Source organism: Triturus cristatus, chromosome 7 (genome assembly GCF_964204655.1).
Source record: "Triturus cristatus chromosome 7, aTriCri1.1, whole genome shotgun sequence".
Taxonomy (NCBI): Eukaryota; Metazoa; Chordata; class Amphibia; order Caudata; family Salamandridae; genus Triturus; species Triturus cristatus.
In genome coordinates, this window is record NC_140590.1 from 665,269,986 (window position 1) to 665,296,796 (window position 26,811).

At 44.4% G+C, this 26,811-nt stretch overlaps 1 protein-coding gene across 2 annotated transcripts in view; it reads right to left on the reverse strand.

Moving 5' to 3' along the window:
• Positions 1–26,811, reverse strand: part of LOC146810319 (ATP-binding cassette sub-family A member 9-like) — a 1,478,308-nt gene that overhangs the window by 38,333 nt on the left and 1,413,164 nt on the right. For both annotated transcript variants that reach the window (XM_085617315.1, XM_085617314.1), the window contains 2 exons: positions 26,546–26,665; positions 25,202–25,342 (listed from right to left, as the gene is read on the reverse strand). In XM_085617315.1, the coding sequence (XP_085473441.1) occupies positions 25,202–25,342; positions 26,546–26,665 (261 nt within the window). The remainder of the gene's footprint in view (positions 1–25,201; positions 25,343–26,545; positions 26,666–26,811) is intronic.

The window sequence follows — 26,811 nt, forward strand, 5'->3', positions numbered from 1 at the left end:
TGTTAGATTTTGGTCTTCATGGATTAAAGCTGGTGTTTTCTACCTTAAGGATGTTTATCACAATAATGCTTTCGTTTCATTTGACATTTTGCAAACAAAATAAATTTTTTCTTCCTCTGATTTGATCAAATATGATTCATTATGTAACTCTATTTTAGATTCATTTCCTCATTGTATTCCTTCTAATGTTAAATCAGATTTATCAATTTATATTCAAACTGTTTCCACTTTACCTCATGGTGTCTCTATACTACATAAAAAAATGTCCATCTCTTAAGGAACCAACATTAAGGTGATCTCAACATTTTGGAATAATGAACTTTCAATCTCTTTCTCAATTGATACATGGAAAAATATTTGGCTTAATAATATTTCTGGTTGGTTACCTGTTTTGCTCTATCAAACAAACTCATATATTTTATATAACTGTTTATGGACTCCATTTCGATTATTTCATGCTAAACTTCTTCCGTCTTCACTTTGTTGGCACTGTAAATTACACATTGGTTCATTACAGCATATGCTTTATGATTGTTCTTTAGTTTTTAAATTTTGGAATGAAGTTTGGGTTATTATAAAAAAAGATATTTAATATTCATGAAGATGTTTCATTAAAATTGATAATATGCAAATCTGTTATTCTTTCTCAAAAACTAAATGAATTAGAAGGTACATTTTTAAATTTTTTATTATCAGCTGCTCTAAAATCCATTACAACATGTTGGAAAGATGTTTCTTTCTTATCTGTTCACGTTTGGTGGTCTTGGGTTATTTTTCCTAGAAGAGGAGCTCAGTTATCTTTACATGGTATTAATCATAATTTGAACTTATTTCATTCTTTTTGGAAACCTATTGATATCTATTTATCTTCTTAAATATGTATTAATTCATGATATATACTGTTATTATAATATTCCAGAGTTTAAGTTTTAGTAACTCTTTTTTGTCACTATTATATTACATTTATAGATGTTCCCTTTCTCTCCCCTCCTCTTTTTCTGTTCTATAAATATGATATTTACTGTTTACCTATTGCAATTTAATTAATGTTCTCATGATTTCTCTATTGTTATTGGGTATTTATTCAGTACTATTTTTTGTATTGTCTCTTGTTATTGTTGATTTATGATGAATATTTCAATAAACTATTTTGAACAAAGACTGAATAACCTGTGAAAAATTAAACAGGTCTTTGTCTAGATAAGGTGGCTATGACCCTTCTCTCAAAAACTTACCTCACCAAACACACAGTTTTTGACTTTGTAGCCACATGGTGCTCAGACCGCTATACAGTGTACTTCTTTCCCTGTTCTAACCCCAAAACGATTATAAAAGACAATGAGGGGAGATGTATAAATATTCATGAACCAACATTGATGATCCAGGCCTCTCCCAGGAGATGTGGACCAGGTAAATTTGACTAAATCCGCATTTGATTATCTGGGGAAATGATTTCAATGTGTTCATTGACCCTAACCTAGACAGAAGCGACGTAGCCCTTCGCCCAAACCCTAATGCAGCTAAGGTCTGCTTGGGCATAAGAGAGACCAAGGATCTAATTGATGTTTGCTGCAGCAGAATAATTTTTTTCCAAGAGGGCACTTGCACGTCTGCTGCCCACAATTACTGATTTAGGATTGACTGCTGGCATACCTCTAGTGACATCTGCAACTGGATGACTGCTAAAAAACATACAGCCAAACAGACCTTATCAGCCCTCTATTCAGTCCCTCTGGAGGTGGCCTTCTCTGGCCCATTGTAGAATGCATATACTTGGAGCTCTACTATACACTGTCATCATGAGTGAAGTTCAGACTACAACACAATATTCATTTATATACAGTGTGGACTCATAGCATAAGGTGCACGCACTTTGCAAAGCATTCACAGTGGTCATCAAAGGGGTTTGCATTTCCAAATAAATTGGCATAATGAAGGTGCTTAGGTCCAATTTATATAAACTAAAAACAGAACTGCATGACGCACACCAGCAATAACTAGACAATCTATCAGAACTGAAGAGATCAGTGCATGCCAAGGAGCCAGGTATTAAGAGATAAAATATAAATTTTCTAGTCCCACATTGCCTTCAATGTTTGAAGAGGTAAGATCTACTCAGATTCTCCCACTTAAACTGGAGGGAAGCATTATTAATTCTATTATTAAAGCAGGACAAGCTCCCTGGTGAGGCAGGTCCTACCAACCCACTAGCTCACATCAACACCAACAAGATATTAGCCAAAATACTAGCTAATCACCTACACCCACATAATTCTTGGTGTGATCATGCCAGATAAATCAGGCGTTATCTGCGGCACATCCACCTCCCACAATTTATGTATCATCTTTGCACTGCTGTGCCAACTTAACCCCCAAATTAGTGCCATAGCATGCCTCCTTGATGTAACAAAGGTGTTTGACCTGGTGTGGATGTGTGTGGGACAAGTATTTTGAGCTAGAACCCGCCGCTCTATCACTACTCTGCAACATGAATCAAGATGAATGCCATGCTATCCGCCCCTGACAAAATCACTAGCAGAGCTAGGCACAGATATTCTGCCTCTCTCATCCTCTTTGGGGTCGCCCATGGAGCTCTGAGCCTGTACATTTAGACATCACGACTCGGAGAGAACTCAGCTTTACAGCACAGTGGTGGCCCCCTGTTTACTGATGGCATGCCCCGGTTCATTCGAGACCCGAGTATAAACATTTAAGACACCGTTAAAGAGTTTGTAAAATATTGCTATTTCTCTAGCATTACCATTTGCTAGGGCACGTTAATTATTGTCCCGCTGGCACAGTGCTTACTGAATAAAACAATTAGTGCCAGGGCTGTGAGCAATTTGTAAAACAATAAACCTGGGGCCCAAAGTCCCACGGCCTGCTCTAGCAGTATTTGGTGTGCCGAATACCAAAGCTGCGTAGTCTTGATTCCACCTAATGCCGCCTTTATTCACCACCAGTCCCTCCCTGTTCATTGTCTCACTCTTGCCGGCTCTTTATGTCACTGTTTTTCATCTTTCTCTTCCATTCCGTGGTTTGTGTTTCCTCGTTGTTGAAAATGAAGCACTGCACTGATGCCAAAGAACCGGGAATGAGCACTACATTTCCCATTAGCACGGTGCTCCTCATCCACAAAAAGTCTTGGCACCTTGGTAAGCAGAGACATTGATCTAATAATGGGAAATAATTATGGGACATTTTTCCAGCTTACTATGGCAGAACAGATCACTTTTTTGAAGATGGATGCCTCTACCTAAACTCCTTGGCATGTTTCTGAATATTCTTATTGTTCGACTTGGCCCTTTTTGCCTTTCTCCAAGTCTTTTTTCTGACATTCTGTTGGTGGTTTTAGGACTCTGGGCACTTTAGCACTGCTGTTCAGTGTAAAGTGCGTGTGCTCTCTGTGATAAACATTGTAAGATTGGTCTACACTGTTTGGACTATTTAATTTACCTGTCAGTCCGTTGTAAAGTGGTATCCCATATACCCAGGGCTGGTAAATTAAATGCTACTGGTGGGCTTTCAGCGCTGATTGCGCCACCTACCAAAGTAACCTTTCAAATCTAACTCAGGCCTCTGCCATTGCAGGGCCTGTGCGCCCAGTGTTACTGCCACTGTGGCCTGGCACCTAAACTGTGTGCCATGTCTGTGACCCCCCCTTTTACTGCATGTCAGTCACCCTAAGGTAGGCCCTAGCTAGCCCTATAGGCAGGGTGCATTGTAGGTGAAAGATAGGACATGTACCTTAAGTGTGTGACATGTCCTGGTATTGACAAACAGCCATTTTGGTTTCTCACTACTGTGGGCCTGCCCTCCCATAGGAATGCATCGGAGATTTCCTGATAATTGTTTCAGTGGTAATTCTTGATATGAGAGGCGCAGCGTGGTCAAGTTTGGTACGTTTGGAATAGTGATAATAAATACTACTCCCTCACTGGTGAGGTGTGTGTGGCTCCAGAGGGGCAGGGTGAGTCAGCGCTAGGCCAAATGGAACATCTGCATTTTGAGTAGTGGGAGGAGAAGTACCTGGTCCCTGAATAGGATTGTACCTGCCCTAGTGAATGCTGGCTCTGCCCCCCTGTGGTTTGTCTGATGACGAGCCCCCACCTAACAATGGAGAAGAGGAGCCCTGTCAACAGAGTGCTCCAAATCCCCCCTGAACCAGTTGCATCTGGTTTCCCCAAAGCCCTGTACTGCAGACAAAGGAAATGTTAGTATAAAAATAGGGTCTGTGACCCCATGAAGGTGTGCTGTTTGGGTGCTCACTTGGACCTGAAGGAAGGACCTGGCCAGGAGGTACTGCCGTGGGGGTCCAGCTGCTGACCTCAGCTGGTAGGCCCTGCGTGCTGGCCTGCCTGTGCCCAGCATCTGGACTTGGCAAGGCTTGGCCATTGGTGAATTGCCTTGCTCAAATCTCGTGCAGCGTGCTTTGTGATCGCTTCCAATTTTGCGGTCCAAGGAGGGGGGTTGCTCTGTGTAGGAGCCTGGTGAGGAGCGCTCCTTACCCTGCAGGCGTGGGCAGCACAGTCCTGTACTTCGGGACTTAAAGCAACGGGAGAGGAGAGCTGAAGGGAGAGAAGCACTCTCTCCTCCCCCGGCTGAATTGCCTGCCTTTTGTTTGGTGTAAGGGCTGGCAGCCGGGGCTCTGTTACGTGGCCCCGGGCTGCGAAGCTGTGCCTGAGCTGTTAGACTTCCTAGCGCTGGTTCAAGGAGGTGCGGGCAGTGTAGCGAGGTCTCCATGTAGCACGTGCTGAGCGCTCCCATTTTTCCAGTGCCGAGAGCTGCAGCCAAGGCCCACAGCAGGACTCTGTTGGCTGCCAGGGCAAGAGGAGGCCGCCTGGAGCAGAGGCACAGTGAACTACGAGGGCGAGACGGGCACTCCGTAAATTACCTGTCCCGGGCCCGAGAAGAGGGCTCCAACTTCTCTCTGGCCGATTACCATGGCTGGAAGTCAGGCAGCGAGTGGGTGTCGTGATTACACTCTGTGGACAGGGAGGAAAGGCAGGTAAAGCACACACGCACCTTAAATTCCTCCCTTGTATGCATGGACACTGGTTTGCATGGAACAGGAGCCAAATGCACTACTTTTCCCAGATGTCCATGCGGCGCAGCAGGGAAAAACAGACTTGGCATTCTCAAGGAACCCGTCCCATATAAAGCACCTCCTCCTCCGGAAGAAGGTGCTTGACAATTTGGCCCGTGTTCATCGAGAAAGCGGAAGGTATTCCCCGCTGGTCGCTACGAAGAGGTTAGAGGCGTTTTTCCTTTCTTGTGCTACTGACAGCCTGACAGATTGTCAAGCCCAAGTTGGACGCCCAGCCTGGCCGAAGGACACCAATGCGGTGTTAACCTCCCTGTTGGAGAGCCTATGGGCCCTACAGCATGAGGTACAAATCTCTCGTTTGGAGAATTAAGACCTTAGGAAAGAGATGAGTATGTTACGTAGGGAGGTAGCCGGCCTATCTAGGAAGGGCAAAGGGGCAGGTTCTTACATTAGGGAAGGAACACTACCCCCTCCAGTACATGCCATGCACACACCCTCCTCAGTCACCACACAGGGGGGAGGTTTCTTTTCAGCCACTCCTGCTCCCCCACCTTCTACCAACTCCACTCCCACCGTCCATGTGATACAAAACACCGGAATTCCATTGGCGCCTCCAGAACATTTCTATGGAGATCCTAAGAAAATCGAAACCTTCCTGAATCAATGTCAGCTGCACTTCTTGTGTAAACCTGCTGTCTTTCAGGATGAAATGGCTAAGACAGCTTTTATGATGTTGTACATGGAAGGGAATGCAGCCAGCTGGACATACCGCTGATGGAACGAAATGACCCCGTTTTGCACAGATTCACAGACTTTTGTGTAGAAATTAGGAAAATGTTTGACCGGAAATCCCATATGATGACCCTGGATCGTGAACTGATAACCCTTAGACAAGGGTCTCAGGATTTACTGACTTACATCACCACGTTTAAACGTATTGTAGTGGAAACCGATTGGCCCCAGGAGAAGCGAACCACTCTATTCTACCAGGGGTTACGGGTAGATCTAAAGTATGTCATTTCGCAGGTGGTACAGTTATCCCAGACCTGTGAAGAGAAGATTGATCTTACTGTACAACTGGACCACCGACTGCAGGAAATGCGAGGGGACAGAAGCAGGGGGGAAACACGTTTTCTGTTCTCCAGACCTAAACCCACTACTGAAGACAATCCCTCAGAAGGGCCCGAACCTATGCAGATAGGGGGTATCCGAGGTCCCCTCACCAAAGAAGAGAGAGAAAAAAGACGGAAGCTTAAGCTATGCCTTTATTGCGAAAGGGAGGACACTTCATCAGACAGTGTTGCACCCGGGCACAGCTCCCGGAAAGAACCAACGCTCCTTGGGCGCAAGCAGCAATAGGGCATGGGGGAAGGTCAGAAAACTGAAGAACCAGGGTCAGGATCAGATCACTGGTTCGGGTGACAGACGTAATTCGATCTCTTCAGTAATCGCCAATACCATACAACCAGCCGTGGCGCATTTACATGTTGGTATGTTTCTTTGGGTTAACAGGGAAAAAACCCTTGAGGTGGCTGCCTTTTTGGACTCCGGTGTGATCAGAAACTATATCGACCAGAAGTACGAACTGACCATCGGAGTACCATGGGGAAGAAGGAGACCCCAGAAAGTGTGAAGGCAATAGACGGAACTGCGCTGACTTCCGGACCAGTCAGGTACCATACTGTTCCCCTCATGATGCAGTTTGGCGCAGATCATTTTGAATACATCCAGTTTGACCACATTGATGCACCACAGTTTTGTCTCGTCTCATACTAGATATGCCATGGCTAACTCTGCATGACCCTGTCGTTTGCTGGGCATCCCGCACAGTTTCCCTTAGTTCCAGCTATTGCAAAGAGAATTTCACCAAACAAGCGGCCCTTCAAGAAGAAACCAAGGGCACACAGGCAAGTGTATTGACAACTGCATGTGCAAGAGACCTGTATTGTTGTTCCACTACTTTGCCCAAAGAATATAATGAGTATCAGCCTATTTTTGATAAACAGAAGGCTGCCCAACTTCCACCACACCGAGGTTACGACTGCCCCGTTGAGCTGGTGCTCTTATGCTCTTACCGAACCAGAGACACACTACCTGAAGATCTACCTCAAAGAGAACCTAGCGTCTGGTTTTATCAGGCATTCCTCATCACCCGCCTCATCCCCTCTTTTTGTCATCCATAAGAAGGATTGCGATGAACTTCGGTCCTGTATAGACTACAGAGCGATCAACCGAGTCACCATAAAAAACCGATACCCATAACCACTGATACCTGTGCTCCTGGATCAGCTCAAGGGGGCTCATTATTTCACGAAACTGGATATACGAGGTGCCTACCATTTGGTGCGGGTTAAAAGTGGAGACGAGTGGAAGACAGCATTTCGGACAAAGTTTTGACTCTTTGAATATCGAGTGATGCCCTTCGGGCTCTGTAACATCCTGGCGGCTTTTCAATACTTCATGGACGAGGTTCTTTGGGGGTTTTTGGAAACGGTCTGTGTGGTCTACATAGATGATATCCTCGTCTATTTGTCTAGTCCTCAGGAACACATGACTAATGTAAAAGCGGTCCTGGACAGGTTCCAACAGCATTCGTTGTATGCCAAGTTGGAGAAATGCCTATTTCATGTTCAAGAAGTTGCCTTCCTGGGATACAAAATCAATGCATAAGGGTTCCTGATGGATACGAGCAAGGTCAAGGCAATCACTCAGTGGAAGACCCCACACCACGTAAAATCAGTGCAGAGTTTCCTGGGATTCGCCAACTATTATCGGCGTTTTATTATGGATTTCTCGAAGATTGTACATCCCACCTCCAGCTTATTGAGAAAAAACACCCCTTTTCTTTGGGGAGAAGAGGCTAAACGGTCTTTGCAGATCCAAAAGAAAAGGTTCACTCAGGCTCACATACTGCGGCATCCTGACCCACATCTCCCCTTCATTGTCGAAACAGACTCCTCCCAGTATGCGATTGGGGGCGTGTCATCTCAGCGACATCCCAAAACAGGGCAGCTACACCCTGTGGCCTACTTTCTCAAAGAAACTCACCCCCAGTGAAGTGAACTTTTCCATTTCAGACAAGGAACTACTGGCAATAAAAAGGGCTTGCGAGGAATGGAGGCATTATCACACCATCGAAATCTACACAGACCACCGGAATCTATTGTTCTTTAAAACAGCCAGAGCTCTTACACCGTGTCAGCTGCGATGGACTCTTTTCTTTTCCGATTTTGATTTTGTTATCAAGTACCGACCAGGTCCACAGAATGGAAAGGCTGATGCTCTCTCCCGCATCGAGGATCCCGGGGATAGTACTCAACCAGAGACCCCAGAACCACCTTCGATACTCTCTGAAGTAGCCTTCCGGGACGATCCATCGCGCTGATCACATCACAAAATTTTCTAGAGGACATCAGAGTGTCCTTAGCTGACGTGGATGTTCAGGCCTGGATCCAGAAGGACCCTGAAAATCGAACGGAGAACGAGGAATTGTTGTGCCACTACCATGCATTGAATGTTCCGAACACCTATTTGCAACTACGAGTGCTCATGACTCACTGTTGGGAGGACACATGGGAAGATACAAGACCATTGCCTGTATTGAAAGTTCCTTTTGGTGGCCTACATTGAGGAAAGATACTGAGGAGTACCTAAGGAATTGTTCTGTTGTGCGCAGGGAAAAGCCAGTCACTCTACACCAACAGGTTTACTACAGCCGTTACCCGTCCCTCCTCGGCCCTGGAACACCGTGTCAATGGATTTTATTGTGGAAATGCCCCCCTGTGAAGGGTACACCACCATTCTGGTGGTAGTAGACCATTTAACCAAGATGGGACACTTCATTCCTTTGGAACGATTGCCCACGTCTTCCGAACTAGCCCTTGTTTTTCTTCAACACGTGGTAAGAGCCCACGGAATACCCAGCGTTCTCATTACAGACCGGGGCACGCAGTTCACCTCTCGTTTTTGGAGGCCGTTATGCAAAACTATGAACATCGAAGCCAGGCTTTCCACCAGCTACCATCCGCGAATGGATAGAAAAACAGAACACTTGAATCAGACTTTGGAGCAATATCTTCGCTGTTTCACCCTACAAAACACCACAAACTAGTACACACTGCTTTGGATGGCTGAGTTCACCTACAACAACGCGGATCACTCTACGCTAGGTTGTTCCCCATTTTATTGTTTGTACGGTCACCATCCAAACATGCTCCCTTTCGAATGGCCAATAGAATCCAGGCTTCCAAGCATCCACGAACATCACGCTCATCACAGGACAGTGTTAATCAACGCCAAACGACATCTTGCTACAGTACAAACTGCACAAAAACATTTTGTTGATAGAAAAAGAACCAAAGAACCCGTTTATCAGGTGGGGGATAAGGTTTGGCTAGCTACAAAGAACTTATACCTTAAGGGAGTAGACAAACTAAAACCCAAATACGTTGGTCACTACAGCATTGAGAAAATCATAAACCCCGTAGCCATGAGGTTGTCCTTGCCCCATTCATGGCGTATCCACCCTGTATTCCACGTCTCCCTAGTCCAACCATGTCCTGCTAGCATGAGGTTACAGGAATGGCCTCTCCCTTTGGCGGTTGATGGCCAGGACGGGTTTGAGGACATGAACTCATGGATTCTCGACTGGTGAGGGGGGGAGTACAGTATCTGGTGGATTGGAAAGGTTTTGGGGTGGAGGATAGAACCTGGGAGCCAGTTGTCAGGAACACCCGTCACGCCATCCACAGAGTCCCCTGCATTGTTTGTCAGCACCCATATGGCGGGAATATCAATCATATTGCAGTGCTCCTACAATAAGTACTTTGACCAATGCTTGTTTTTTCTTTAATGTATTTGCTTTTGCCAATGTTTATTCTTTTTGTATGGACCTTGCCAATGCGTGTTAGATATCTGAGGACCAGGGGGCACAGGTGCAGCTGCTTGCAGTGGGTTTAACACATGAGCTGTAAGGGCAACGCCCAGGATCTTGGTTATAAATAGCCTCGATCTGCAGACACCTGTTGCTTGGCTTTCTGTTTCCTGCCACAGGCATTCCCTGGAGCCTCAGGTTGGAGCCTCAGCTGAAGAGAAGGATTTCACCTTGTGACCTCTGCCAGCAGAAATTCTCCCTGTCTTTGAGCCAGCTCAGGACTGCGATAAGAACATTCCTGGACTCATTTTAAAAGTGCTTCAGAGCTAAGTGCTCAATTGAAGCTTTACATTCTTTGTTGTTATTGTAAATGATCAAGAGCTAAGTGTTCTATTGAAGCTTTACATTTTGTGTTGTTATTGTAAATGATCATTAGTGCTATTTAAGTGAAGAACTTGGTTTTTAAATTATTGGTATTGCTTTTGAATGCAATTTGGAAAACTGCCTGATATTGTTGCACATGTGTTTGATTGTAAAATGGGCAACAAATCTTCCTGGTGTTTTTGAAGCTTTCTGATGCTTTATGCACACGTTTTCTGGTTGTGTTTGGACAACAACTCTCCTTGTATTTTGAAATTGACTGATTTTGGTTGTGCACTTCTTTGGCAGTAGTAAGGGGACAGTTGATAACATTGTAAAGCGCCAAGGACTATATGTAAAGTGCGCCTTTTCTGATATTGTTGCGCGCAATTGCATTTTAGTGCGCCATTCTTAAAGTTGCTGGATATTTTGGGCAGCATTTTAAGGCACAGTTGCTTAGTGTGTTTTAAAACAGGCTTGGATTAAACCCTGGGAATATATTTGGAAACGTCTTTGGAAAAGTCTTATGCACAATCAGGTGAGATCTTAAGGTATTACAAAAGAACAAATATACTACGTAAATTGATAACATAGAATACACAGTCTAATACAAATTCCTGTTTTATGTTCATAGAAACCTGTAAATACATTTCTTAAATGCTTATTGAGAGACAAACTGTTTGAAGCGCCATCACGCCTAAAAGGTAATCAGAAGTAGTAGAAGACGCAATGTTGGTATTGCTAGTAGTTTAAAGAGTTTTTAGGGCATTCTGTGCTTATCTACCTCTGTATATTTTAGGAAAAGTTACGAGTGGTTCCCCATGTCAAACTCCAGAACCTGGCTGGCCCAGATGGCACACACCCTCTTCTTGGCACAGCGTGAAGAGTAGCAGTCTCTCTTTCTTGTCTTTCATCCCAAATCCCCTTCCCTCTTAGGGCACCTGCCAGGGCTTCTGTTTTTGGTCAGTAGCACTGAGAGGTGTTCAGGGGGGTTGAGGAACTGTCATTGTCCCTGCAGACGGACCTGGTTTTCAGGTGAGTGGCTAGACTCACATATAACACCAGTACAGAATCTCCACTGTCCTGAATTAGTAGAACGCTTTCATGCAGCAAATCCAGGAAAGCCTGGACGACCGCCGAGTCGGCGATTCTTGAGAGGGGGTTCTGTCGCGATTACACTCTGTGGACAGGGAGGAAAGACAGGTTAAGCACACACGTACCTTAAATTCCTCCCTTGTATGCATGGACACCGGTTTGCATGGAACAGGAGCCAAATGCACTACATCTCCCAGAAGTCCAGGGTGTTGGGTCCTGATGGAACTAGGCTGTGGATAAATGTTACATACTGTGTGCCTTCCCCCCTTTTTATGGTCTACTGTGTGGCGCGGGAGCTAATGCCCTGATATATGCCTAATGTGACCTATGCCAAATGAGGTTGCCTACAGTGATTCCGTAATGTGTTGATGCCTATGGTGATTGCATACTTTGTTTATGCTTAGGATATTTAGGCGTAATGTGATTTGGGCGTAATGTTCTGGCCTAATGTGATGCAGACATAATGTATTTATGTTGCAGGTGCTAATGCTAAGTACAGTATTTTAACAGTAATGACTGGTTGTGTCTTATATCTACTACTAGTACTTTCTAAAGGTTCTGACAGTGATCCGATTGGCTCTGTCATGTATATAATCCCCTGTGAATATTGCCTAGTGCCAGTTGGCACAGTGTAAATCTGTGATTACGTTTCTAATGTGTTTATGATAATACAAAGGCTATTTTTTATATAACCTTGTGTGGAGTTCCTTTTGTGGTGTGCCTAGTGTGTTGCTGCTGTATGTGTGTGTGTTGCGCAAACGCTTTACACATTGCCTCTGGGATAAGCCTGACTGCTCGTGCCAAGCTACCAAGGGGGTGAACAGGGGTTATCCTCAGCATTTAACTACCTTACCCTGACTAGAGTGGTGGTTTCTGCCTGGCTTTGGCGCAAACCTTACCTAACCAGAAATCCCATTTCTAACACTTATTTTCCTGCCCACTCACTTGTTTGGTCATTTCAGGTCAGTAATTGTCAAAGTAGCCTAGGCAGGCAAACATCAGAGACAAAAAAGGGAATTACTTACATTGCCTTATAGCCACAGATGGTTCACGTCCCCACATTTTGAACTCTATTATCTATGCACTAAGGGTCATTATGCACACTGCAGGCATTACCCAATATCATATCAACCCCACTTAGCAGCTGAAACAGGCACAGCCCATCCCATATCCATAACCACCACCTTCTGCTCTCTACTGAAGCGTCCAATGACAAGAAAAGATACTGACTGGCACGCACAGTGTGGGCCTGAGACAGACTCTGCACTCGAGCAAATAGAGCCAAGTTCCTAAACCTGACCTGAGCGCCCTGTTTCTCAGCATGCCGGATAGAAAACTGTTGTTGGGGGAGACTTCAACATGAATTTATGTAAACAACAAGTTGGCCCCTCAAACTAACAGGGCCCACTTTTCGTCCTCTACCTGATTTCCTATCCTCCTTTGGCCTGACAGATATATGGCGTGCTCATAATTCCAGAACACAGCAATACATGTTCCATTCGGGATCACATGGCAGTCTATCTTGAATAGACTACCTTTTTACCCTCAGACACCAACTGCAGTATTATTCAGGGGTCCAACACTTGGGAAGAGGATTAACAGACCACTTTCCCACATGGACTGAATTTACTCAGTACAAGGGCTCAGTGCAACAAATCATAGTGCTTAGTCCCTGGTATCTTAAGGTGCCTCACATTAGGGAGGGTTTTCTTGACAGAGCAATATTTCTCTGAAAATGAGAATTTGGTTCACTCCACTCAGACCATAGGTGTATGAGCATGTCATAAAAGGGCAGGCATTTCCCTAAATGTGAGCCATTGTTAGAAATGGGGGTCTCTGGTTGGCACAGGTATGCACTTGTGACAAGCAGGGACTCTCAATTCCAAGTCAGGATAAGGGGATCACCCTTTCAAATAACCCCTGCTCACCCTTTAGGTAGTGTGGCGCAAGCAGTCAAGACTATTCTCAGGGCGCTATAGGTTAAGCATTTGTGAACACATACAGTAATGCAATGACACACCACAAATGGACACCAGTCAAGGTTGTATCAAAAATAGTTTTCTTTATATAAGGCTTAGCACAAGACCAGAATAATGTTTAGAAATGACCACAGTATTATTTCAAAGTTCAATGTTCTTGCAAAAAGGCTTAAAATGCAAAAATAGGCTTCTTTTACTCAATTCTGCTTCTTTACAGGCTTTGTACGGTTCGTACCTGGGTGTACGACTCGTCAGCATTAAAACAAAGAAAGTACAAGTCAAACAATCGGTGCGGACTCTGGGGTCCAGGACGTGCACACTGTGGTGCGAACTGAACAAAGTACCTTTAGTTCGTGGGGTCTGCAATGGACAGTGCAGGACAAGTTGATGGGTCCGGGTCGTAGTTCGGCAGCGTACTCGGTCTGGTCCGGTCGCGGCGTCGGGACGCGGCGTTGGTACGGGACCTTCAGGGGTACGGGCGGATATCCGGATCAGCTTGCAGAGTCCGTGGCGTCGGCGTTCGGGCCGTACCTTCGGTGCGGATCAGCGGCGACACTTCTCGGCGCCGTACAGCGTACGGGGATGATCAGCGTACTGCGGCTTCTCGGCTCTGAGTACGGCACGGTGCAGTACGTTAGCAGCGTACGGACCGTACCTGCGGGACAGCGAAGCTTGAGTCCGGCGTACAGGGTTCGGCAGCCAGGGATGTACGTCTCGAATCGGCGGGGAAGGTTAGGTGCAATGCAGCCGGGAGGGATACGGTGCATACTAACGTTTTTGGTTCAGCGTAGACACACGGTGCCGGGCGGCAAAGACACGGCTTCGCAGCGGATGTAGTACGAGGCGTACTGGGGCCAAATCCAGCGGGAAACAAGCAAGAATTGTCCAGGCAACTCAGTTTTTGAAGGCAGATGAGTCCAATGGTCCTGGGACTCAGTTCAGGGGGCAAGCTCTTCTTCCGAGCCCTTGGAGATACTTGAAAAACAAAGTGCAAAGTCTCTTTCAGTCTTTTCCTCTCCTTTCTCAGCAAGGCACCAACTGCAGGCCAATCCCTCAGGTCAGGGAAAGTTACTCCTCCTTCAGCTTCTTCCAGGTCCTTCTGGTCAGGCAGAGTTCCTTCGTGGTTCAATCAGGATCTGATTTCTTAGGAGCAGGGCTCCTACATTTATACTCAGTTTCTTTTGTCTTTACAGGTCAGGGGGGCCTTTGCATAATCCCAGTCCAGTTCTTTTCAGTGAGGAGCACTTTGTTATTGAGACTCTGGCTTCTTCTTTCAACAGGCAGGGCAGAGACATCAGACGCTCCCCAGGGGGTGGAGCCAGCATTGTGGAGGCAGAGCACTGTCCTATTCAGAGTCAAGGTGCACTCCACCCACCCATCCTGGTGTAATCTTTCTATTCACCACCTGGCAGCCCCAGCCTGTTTCCTGGAACTTCCCAGCCCTGTCACTCAAGCTACACACAAAGAAGATAGCCCTCCCCTCCAGAGGCGGACTGAAATGGTTAAGCAAGCAAATGCTAACTTTCTAAAAGTAGCATTTGCAAACCCAGGATATTAAAATAACCTTTACTAAAAGATGTATTTTATTATTCTGAGTTCAGGCATACTAAACATGAATTTCTACCATGCTTCCTGAGCCTGCTAGGATTATAGAGTGTTATAATCTAGCAGCCCATTCAGGCCTATGGAGAGCAGGTAGCCTTGCAATAGTGAAAAACGAAAATGGCTGTAATTCACTATTAGGACATGCCCCACACCTCAGGGCATGTCCTACCTTATCCTTACAATGCACCCTGCCCTAGGGCCTACCACAGGGGTGACTAATATGAAGGTAAGGGAAGGTTTAGGGACTGGCAAGTGGGGACACTTGCCCAGTCAGCATGACAGTACCAGACTGCATGCAGGTTCTGCAATGGCAGACCTTAGACACATTTTACCAGGCTGCTTCTGTGGGTGGCACAACCAGTGCTGCAAGCCCACTAGCAGCATTTGGATATACAAGCCCTTGGCACCCCTGGTGCACTCTACTAGGGACTGATAGTAAACCAAATAAGCCAAACATGGAAGTCAATTCACATAATACATTTTACCATAGGGAGAGCATATGCACCTTAGCACTGGTCAGCAGTGGTAATGCGCCCAGAGTCATGAAACAGCCAACACCAGGTCAGAAAAAATACAGGAGGAAGGCAAAAAGTTTAGGGATGACCCTGCAAAAAGGGCCAAGTCCAACAGCCATAAACTAGATAATCTGGCTAAACTACAGACACTTGAGCAATATATTCAAACATTAGAATGAGACCGTATTGATCAGCAGAGCACAGATGTCAAGCATGTCCTACAACTTAAACAGAAAGAATACAAATATGTCACAACTGATGCCGCCAAGGCAGGCCACAGGGCTATGCAACACTGCCTCTATGAGGTTGGCAATAAAGTGGGCAAACTTCTAGCGAGGCTGGACAAGGTAAAACATGCTGGGCGATGGGTACTGGATTATAAAACCAATAGCATTACTGTTAGGTACAAACAAGGTGCAGCAGATGCCTTTGCCACCTACTATACTCGGCTCTATTCCCCAGCTGTGTCTGCCACAGTGGAGGAATCCAGAGAACTACTGGCTGATAATCATCAAGTCTCACAGATACTGATAAAGCTCTCCTGGGGCAGTAGATCACAGAGGACGAAATTGTGAGGGCAACCCGCAATTTAAAGTCTGGCAAGGCTCCTGGTCCCTATGGAGTGCTGATTGAACTGTATAAACTGACCACTCTGAAGCTTGCCCCTTACCTCCTCTGCATGTACAAAGAGAGTTGACAGCACAGAGTGCTGCCTAGAGATCATAGATTGTGATATATAGTAGCTATAAGGAAGGTAAACCTCCAAACGACTGTTCTTCATACCGGCCGAAATTACTCCTCAATGCCTAGGTTAAGATCCTGCCTAAAGTGTTGGGATATCGTTTAATAAAAGTAATTACGCCACTAGCCCATCCAGGCCAGTCAGGTTTTATATCTAATAGAGGTATCACTCTCAATTTGAGGCACCGTGCTGAGCCAAGTGGATAATCTCCAGGAAAACACCCAGGTACTCTCGCTAGGTGCCACGATGGCGTTGAACACTGTGGCATGGGATTATAATATTGAAGTATTAGCCAGACTGGTTTTTGACTCATGCTTTGTGAAGTGAGTGTGCCTCCTGTATTCTAACCTGTTGGCTCAGGTTAAAGTCAACAGGGGAAGGTCCCAATATTCAGGCTTCAAAGTGGCACGAGGTGGGTTTGACCTCTGTCACCACAGATTTTTGCTCTAGTGCTAGAGCCCTTTGCGGCTTGGGTTCAACAGGACCCGTTGGTAAGAGGCCTACAATGGAGTGATGAATGGGAAGACAGAATATTATTATAAGCTGACGATTTGCTGCTTTAGGTCACAGATCCAGTTCTCACTTGCAATAGATTGAAGCATATACTTACTTTATTTGGCCTTTACTCTGTGTTAGAAATTGAGTTTCTGGTTGTCTAGGGTATGCACCTAAGCCCAGCAAAACCCACCACTCTAGCTCACCCCCTTAGTAGCTTGGCATGGAGCAGTCAGGCATATCCCCAGAGATGATTTATAATTCTTTTTTGCAACACACTCACACCAGTGACACAATAAATACACAATAAAAAAGAGACTCTACACAGGATTACATAACATATATAGTATATTGCGCATATAAACATAGATCAAAATCACATGAATCATAGATTCTGTGCATACTACGCAATTTCTGAAATAGTACTCATTATCCTGACAGTGCAAGGAATAAAACAACATACCTTAGGAAGCAACATGGTAGGTAGTGCGACATATTATAAAAAAGAGAGCCCGCGAAACATGAACACTGTGCGTACTATGCACTCCTGAAATAGTACTCGTTATCCTCAAAGTGCAAGGCATAAAACGATATACATCCCAATATCAGGGCATGCAGTAGTTTGGTTATGACAGGAGAACACAGGAATTACCATACTTCATTAAAACAAATAAATCGCAGAATATCACCATACACAACAGAGAGCAGAGTGCTCCTGCACTCTTATTAAGCTTTATGTGGTAATTAGACATGAAAACGTAGGGTACAGAAATATCTGTTCATCCACTACCAGCAATCGGTACTTAAAGCACAAGTAAAGTGCTCAGCTATACCTACATGCCTATAAAGTGTGCTACAGTAATTTGTAAGCTCTCTGTCAAATGCAGGATCACAACATCAACTACATATACCCATGTGGTAGTACAGTCTAAACCACCAACAGCATTGCAGTAATATCCCCTACATGACTAGAGGCAATGCAGGAGAATAACGTGACCAATTATGTACATTGTCACTACGAAAAGTCTTCCCCAGAAGGAATGTAGGGCCCAGGAGCACCAGTGGAGCAAAATAAAAGCCCCTCAAACTGCAAAGAAAACAGAACTGCTATGTCGGGACAGCTCGGGTCCGGCTCAAGCAAAGAAAGTCAGGTAGAGGCGTCTCAATGCGTGGAGCGCAAACTAGTAGGGCTGGGACTTATTTGGTTATTGACGAAAGCAACGCCAAATTCCAACCTGCAGTGAGGATGGGCTGCTGCAGTGTGTTTCAACCTACAGTCAGCCTTCTCATTCTTTACGATCATATTGGATCTCGCCATTTGTTTATTTGTTTATACTATGTAATGTATAAGGATATTATAACACCTATGAATGTTAAATGAATTGGCTTTCATGGATACACAACTGTGATATAATGGTTATTTTTGTAATGATGGTTTTCACAATATAAATTATTAGACAAAGTCCTGGGCACATGTTCAAAGTATAAATACACAAATATGTTTTTTTGTTATTGGAGGTACAGTAAGTTGTGGTCGACACCAGTAGGTTCTTTATGAATAATTTTTGAATCCTTGGAATAAAATAGAGGAAAAACAACCAGCCGACACGTGTTTCAACATCTGGGAATTACTCTTCAGGGCTGGGAAAGACATAAGAAGTGTAGCATAAAACAGGGAAATATGCACATTGTCTATAGGTCATGAGAACTAGGCATATGTGCTAAAAAAGAGAAGGCACCTATATAAAGTGGAAACCCTACAAGAATTGTGGAAAGACAAAATTAGTGACTTCACAGCAAACGGGAAAAGGGGGTTAAGTGGGGAAATTAGGTGATCATTGTTAATAAGAAACAAAGGATGGTCATGAGCGTATTTGCAGCATACCTCAATCAAAAACGGGGCGTCATTGGAGTGAAGTGTGGGTGAGTGAGAAAACCGTGAATGTGAGAACTTATCAATTGATTACATTAGGCACAATACATAGAGTACACTATTTATGAGTAAGTAACATGTAATACATTAGAAACCGTGTAATTACAAAAGAGAGGAGGATGGAGGAGTTCATAGTTACAGGAGATACATGGGAACAGATTCCCAAGAATGGAAAAAGAAGTATCTAAAGGAATTCTCCAAATTTGAGATTGAGTATTCGTGAACTAAGTAGTTGTCCAGTGAAGACAATATTGAGGCAAAAAAGAGAATTGCGAGAGTCCAGCAGTAAAAATGAAGGAAGCTACCTGTATGAGAAGATTCTGATCGAGCGTTATCTGGGAAGAGAGAGGGGGGAATGTTGGAGTAAGGAGAAGGCAAGGTAATAGAAATTCACAATGGGCAAACTGAGGGACGTAGAACAATAACACACAAGTGATAAGTAGTTCAAAATGAAAGCTCACCGCTGGACCGGTGATAATTCTAACCCGGTCTGAACGGGTGTAGTGAGAAAGATTCCGACGATTAAAACGGTGGCAGTAAAATAGTGAAGGAGACAGGGAGGATGGGTGGGTCACAAACCCCGTTTGTCGGATCCAAACGGATAGAACGGGCGGATACGTCCATCTTGGGAGTCGTCCTGTATGAAAAAAGGGGGTGTCTAAGTCATAATGTATGACTTGAATGTCAAGTCGAAGGATGCAATATATAAGGGAACGCTGTAGCAGAGCTTACCTAATGCAATGGTGGTTGGTGGTTGACCGGATCCAACAGGAGTGAGCGGGCGGGTGCAGGCATTTAAGAGTCCTAAAGTTAGGAGTCCTAACTATACTGCTACTAAACTGAGAAAAATCCTAATTTTAAGACTTTCGGTATTCACAGAAGGCATTTAGGAGTCCTAAAGTTAGGACTCCTCACTTCTGTGAATACCGAGATGAGTAAGTGTCTTCTGTGAATACCAAAATGAGTAAGTGCCTTCTGTGAATACGAAAATGGTAGTAAGTTTAGGATTTTGTCTTAAGTTAGTTCTGTGAATCGGGCCCTATGTTTTAGGATATGTTGAGGCTTGTATTAGATTCAAGGAACGAGATACAGTAGGCAAGGTGTATGTGGCTGAACGGGATGACAACATGTTGGGATGGAGACATCAGAGGGATTTGGGGATTATGCTTAATCCCAATGCCAAAGATCCCAGAGACCAGGTCATGTTGGTTGAAGATAGAAATAAGTGTGTAATTGGGAATGAACAAGATAATGAATATTTTGGGAGATTTCCTGAGGTCTTAACAGATGAGTTAGGATGTCTCAAGGGGTTTGAACACCATATTATTCTCAAGGACAGGGCCACGCCTTGTGTTCACAAGGTAAGGAGGGTACCCAACATGATGATGGGACCTCTCAAGACTGAGCTCAATAAATTGTTGAATCTGGGTGTCATTGATGAGATAGAGGCCTCAGAGTGGTTGGCGCCCATTGTTTTGGCCCCGAAGGATGGTGGTGCTGGGGTCAGGATGTGTGTGGATTTGAGGAGCCTGAATGAGTGGATAGGCAACCCTTGCCAAATATCTCGGAGTCGTTGAGTATGCTCATTTTTAGTGTGTTGGATTTGTCATCTGCATATCACCAGATTCCCTTGCACGAAGACTCGAGGCATCTTACCTCGTTTGTGACACCACTTGGAGCTTATAGGTTTTTAAGAATGCCATTTGGGTTGGCCTCGGCTGCGGCGTGCTTCCAAAGGATAATGAAGAAAGTGTTAGGTGAAGTGAAGGATATATTGTTTTTTCAAGATGACATACTGATTCATGGTAGGGATAAGGAAGGACATGATAGAACCTTGATTGAGGTTTTGGAGAGACTCAAGGAAAAGGGGTTGACTGTAAAGAAGGAAAAAGGTCGCATTGGTGTTCGGACCGTTACATATCTAGGCCATGTGATTTCAGGCGAGGGTATTCAGCCCAAGCTTGAACTTGCACAAACTGTGGTTGGAGATCCTGTGCCAAGGGATAAATAGCAAGTAAGATCGTTTTTGGGCCTAGCTGAATTTTAAATTTGTCAGAGGATTTGCGAGTGTAACGGAACCTATCAGGGCCCTGCTTAAAAAGGGATCGGTTTTTGCATGGTCTGAGGAGTGTCAGGAAGCTTTTGAGGTTATTAAAGGGGAGATTGGAAAGATGCCCACTCTTGGACATTTTGATGTTAATAACAAAACGATCCTGACTACGGATGCCAGCCTTAAGGGGTTGGGTGCTGTTCTGTCCCAAGTGGTAGATGGTGAGCAGAGGACGGTGGCTTTTGCTTCAAGAGCGCTTAGGGATGCTGAAGTCAACTATTCGTGCATAGAGAGAGAGGCTTTAAGTGTGTTCTGGGCTGTACAGCATTTCAAGTTTTATTTGTGGGGAATACCGTTTTTAGTTAGGACCGATCATCGGCCGCTTGTGCAAATTTTTTCTTGCAGACATAGCGAACATATTACTCCCAGGATAAAACGATGGAGTGAAGGATTGCAAAAGTACAATTTTGTGGTGCAGTATATCCCTGGTTCCAGCAATAAGACTGCAGATTGTCTTTCTAGGTTGCCTGTTAACATGGTGAGTGGAGACGGTGAAAGTGATATTGTATGTTGGGTGGCTGAACCGTCCTTGTCCTTGGAATCATGGATTGAGGGAGTCAACAAGGATAAGACTTTGGGGTCACTAAAGGGCTGGGTGACTCATGGTTGGCCCGAATATAAAACTTTGGATCCTGAAATGAAAGCTTATTGGTCGGTAAGAGATGACTTGTCTTTTACAGGAGGTAATCTCATGAGAGGTGAGAGGGTGAATTGTTAACACAGGTCATGAAGGTCATTTGGGGCGGAGTCTTGCGAAGGCCAGAGTGCGAGAAAGGTATTGGTGTCCAGGTATGGATCGTATGATTGAGGAGGTGGTAAAAGATTGTGTGTCCTGTGCCGTCAGTGATAAGTCACATGTCACTGGTAAGGTTCCATTGACCCCTGGTGTAGTTCCTGATGTGGTCTGGTCAAAACTAGGTTTGGATATTGTGGGTCCTTTTGAGCTGCTGCCGTCTTATGAACGTTTTGTTATTCTGGTAGTAGATTATACTTCTAAGTGGGTGGTCACCAAGTGTGTGTGTTCTGTGACCACGAAAGTTGTTATTGAGTTTCTAAAGGATGTCTTTCTATCTGAGGGGGTACCAAAGTTTCTTGTCACGGATAATGGTGTACAATTTTTGGCTCAGGAGATGGCTGAATTTCTCAAAGATTTTGGTATTGTACATCAAAAGACGGCATTGTATGCTCCACAGGCTAATGGGTTATCTGAGAGAATGAATAGAGTTGTGAAGGATTGTGCTCAACGGGCATTAAGTTCGGGAGTCTCATTCAGTGGGGTTTTGAGAGACACATTGTGGGCACACCGTACCACGCCCAATGCGGTTACACAGGTCTCACCATTTGAGGCTTTGAGGAGCAGGAAAGCTACGTCGAAACTCAATCCTTTTAGGTTGCCTGTGTCTGCTGGGCCTGTGAGGAGCAGGGAGGAATGCCGAGAGAAAGTTTTGGAGTATCAGCATAAGTATAAGGCTGATTATGATTCTAAGATGAGGGTTAAGAGCAGGAAGTGGAATGTGGGGGACAGAGTTTTATTGAAGAATCCTAGACACAGTTTGAAAGGAGAGCCCTCCTACATTGGTCCCTTTACCATTGTGACTATCAGGAAGAACGTGGTGAGAGTTGATTCTGGTACTATGTGGAGTATGTCAAGGTTGGTGAAGTATCGGGGAAACTCTTACAGTGATCGTGTGGTAGAGGGTAATGGTGAGGTTGGTGTGGGATCTCACAGTGGAATCCTTAAGAGTGGGGGTGCTGGGCCAGTAGGTGTGCGTCCTTCAAGATGGAAATGTATGCCAAGGAGATTCAAAGATTATGTGTTACAATAATTGAAATGCTGTTTGGAATCTCTTTGAGGGGTAAACTAATGATAAGTGTGTTCTAGTCACGCTAAAGTTGGTAGATGATTTATTGATGTAAAGCTGTATCATTATTGTATTGTTGTTATTTTTGCGTTTCACTTTTAGGTTAAATATTCTTTGTATTTTATTTTCCTCCATGTAAAGGGGATGTGTTGTAATCTACCTTGGAATGTTATGTGTAGAACATGTAGAGGTCATAGGATGTTAGTGGGGGAGATTCAGACTGAAGTGGGAGGTCGTGGTGAGGGGAGACCGTTGATGCCTTTCCACCTTGATTCTTGATTAAACATCTTATCAACATTTCTTATGCTGAGAAGAGTCTACTTTTAACAACGGGCTAGAAAATGATGAGCAGACGGAGACACTAGCATCCCCAAGAGAGGTGTCCATCCAGGCGGGATTCCGCCTAGTTCAACTTAAGATACTCCACCACTCCTATTATGCACAACACACTATGTTCAAAATGGGTAGAGCCACCGATGAGTATTGTAGGTGGGGCTGTGGAAAAATCGCCACCTTTTATCGACTTGTGTGGGACTGCCCAGTACTATGATGATTTGAGGAATTGATTGTGGAATAGATGGGTTCACCCTTCAGTGGTATTTATGACCACAATGTGGTGCTTACTACATGTTTGGGGAGGGACAGATCTCAATCGGGTTGATCAATGGTGGATAACAGTGGGACTAGGGACTAGCAATTACAAATAGGAACATTGCAAAACTTTGAGGGGCAGAACAAGTGCTGCAGCTGATAGACTGACAGAGGGACATGGACTGGTGTATGTTGGCTGAGAAAGTCGTATATGAGGGCTGCGGATGCCCCCAAAAATGGGCAGAAATTTGGGGACATTGGAATTAATATAGGGGTATAATCTGTGATTCTCTTGCCCTGGCTAATCCTAAGGGGTTTAGATCAGGACAATTGGTGTCAGACTTAGCTACCAACTGTACTAAGAGAAGGGGAAGAAGAGAAGCAAGTAATATCATATGCTATTAAAGCTACTGACCATGTCAGTGCTCAAATATGTTTTTACTCTGTTATTATGAAAAGGTCAATAAAAATGTTTATTAAAAATATTTATATATATTGGAAAACAACAGACACAATTGCCTGTTGACATATATATTTTAATATTTCCTGACTCAATAGTCCTCCTTATAGTAATTGTGCGCAAAGTTTACTCTGCCATAGCTAGAACTTGGTCCCTTTACATTACATACATATTTATGCACCTGTCACTCATCCCTCTTGTTTGACTAGCTGCCACATTCAAGTAGCAGTCGATTTCCATTGTCTTTTGGTGATGTGGGTGTTTCAGGGGAGGTTTTACACATGGAAACGCTCGTCAGTTACTCCTACTTCTTTTTTATCAAGCACATTTTTATTCGTTTTCTAGTAAAGTAACAAACGATAATATAAAACACTGTAATCAATTTTCCACATCAACACGCATTAGCGTAAATGCCATCGGAATGTGCCCATCTATTCATATCTCTATTCCCCTCTGAAATCGGGGGGGTGTTCTTTCTCAGCCAAGAACCGGACATGTCTCTAGTTGCAATTGAACATCCTAGACCAATCCGCGTGCGTTTATGTTTGTTATGTGCCCCCTCACGTGCTGTCTGTGGTGTAAGTATAACCGGTACCATGAGAGCCCGAGTGTCTTCTGGATGTTGTCCCAGTAGGTCATAATATGTGCACAGGACCACACTACATGAACAAAGTTGCACAGGTCTACATTACATCTCGGACATTGCCCATGTAATAGCTTCCCCATTTTTTCGAGGTGCGTTGCCGTGCAACACTACTTCTGTAGGAACTTGAACTGCATCAGGTTAAGGCACACCAACATAGCTAGCCCTCTGGGTGCCATTAGCCTCAATCGATTCTTGGTCCTCAAGGGTTCAATATCCTCTCACCAGTGCATTATAAATGTGACATTCTTTTTCCCCGTGGAGCTCAATAGTGGCCGTTGATTTCAGGAGGTTGTTTTCAGGAATCGTGTCTAGTTCTGGGCTATAAACTGAAGGAATCTAAAAACTGACTCTTGTTAAAATTGAATTAATCTGCATGCTCATCAAAAGACTTGAGGTGTGTGGTGTCCCATATGTCAGCCAATTAAATCCCAACCTTCAAATCCCACCGGTGCAGGTACTTTGGGCAATCAAGTGCCATTCCATGGCGGCTTTTTACCATTGTGCCACGTGATCCACCTTAGGACAAGTCATCTGGCTTCCATAACCGCTCTAGTATGTTACAGTAACAATTCAGGGATCCTAGATCTACATAAAAGGTTTGCTCTTCCAGTGCTCTCGACCGAATCTAGTTCTCATAGTATCCTGATGTCATCACTATCACAAAAAAACTACTGGCAAAAAGCCCAATGAAAGCCATCTAGTACTTAATGCAAACCTGCTAACTTACTAAGTGGGTCAGGACATTCCTTAAAAACGCCCTCCTATTCTCACTGCATGCACACTATTAAGATGCCTCCTCCTCTAGTAATCTGGCCCCTTGGAGTTATCAGGGGTATTGAGTCACTGGATAACATTAAAAAACACAGTCACCTCAAAACCTTCACTCACCTTTCCAGACGTGCAGCATGAGGGAAGATCTTCAGAATATCACTATGAAGGTCATCCACTTGATGGAGGTCTCTAACTTTAATTTCCAAGAAATAACCTTTCCCAAACTTGCTCTTGAGTTGCTGAGTGGAACCAATACACCTGTATGTAGGAAAAACTACTGTCATTTTAAGACGGAAATGCCGACAGAAACAATAAATATGTTCTCTTAAATTGAGTCTCTACTCATCTTTGAGCCAATACACATCAATCAATCTTCAGTGGGAGGCGTAGAAAATACTTGCGGTCATGGTCATATTACTGCCTCCCCACGTCATTTCACACAAAAAAAAATCTATTTTCAGAGAGAAGGGCCAAGATTTATTATTATTTGGAGCAGCGCAACACAGCAAGACAACTTGCTGTGCAGCATCAAACTGAGAGACTAACATATGGCGCATTCCTGCTGTCTCTCTGCACTGTCACACACAGTGCAGCCTAGCACCAATGCAGACACCCTTGCGCCATGGTGCAAAGATGCCTGCGATACAGGCAGGATTGTTTTTGTGCAGAAAGGGACCTGCACAAAACAATCCTCAGAGGCATTTTCCTCTTTGCACTTGTGCTACAGGTAATAATGAGAAGTAAAGAACATATTTTTCCTTGTTATGCCTCTGTTGGGAAGGCATACCATTTTGATAAATTCCCAGGTTTATTGTCTTTCTAAATCGGGGTCTGTGACAAAATCCATAGATGGATGCGCGGGAACACCCAAGCTCCCCTACGGAATGCCTGCCCAACACAGAGTAACACAAAGCAGCGACTGAGTTACTAAGCCACCCAGATCCACTCAAGGTGGCCTTGCGCAGCCGTGCATGATGCAATGGCAGCGCAAGGGCTTTGTAAATCAGGACGCTGCTTTCGAACAAGGGCAGCACTAAAAGCAGCTCTCAGAAGTAAGTGAAGGAGACTTAGTCATCACCAAATTACTCTGTTCTACTGAGCAGCAATAGTAAAACAATTGAACATGCAATGGAAAGTTTTCTGCCACTACTCCATTTTTTCGGGAAAGTGAAAGTTGAACATTTTTCATCTTGAAGAGAAAGTCTGTATATAAAGTGTGGCTTTCAGTGATGTTAAGCAACAGCAAAAAAAAAGGTTATACAGTTTAGTTCACAAAAATGTTTTCATCTCCTAAATTCTTGTGTTAAGCCACTCAAGATCAATTCATATGGAGCTCAATAAACACATGAGCACATATCCTCCAGCCTCATGAACAGTTTTTTCTAATTAGAAGTCTAATTTGCCAGCAACATGCAGATTTGCGGCATCCCTCTGTGCCTTGTTAATTACAAGGCAGTTTACCTTAGTTTTCCAGATACCATGATGGCCACCCGGTCACAGACCGCCTCTGCCTCCTCCATGTAATGCGTTGTGAGGATGGCTCCTCGCTCTTTGTTTTTAAAGGCAGCTCGAATAGCTCTCCTGTAAACAAAGTAGACATTGTTGTGATTACTGAACTGAACAAATCTTTTGCAGGCAATTCATTCCATCCTTATCCCCCTTTTGTTCTTTGAATACATCTTGCCCAAAATCTCTGCTCCAGCACATTATTTTCGTAGATCAATTTC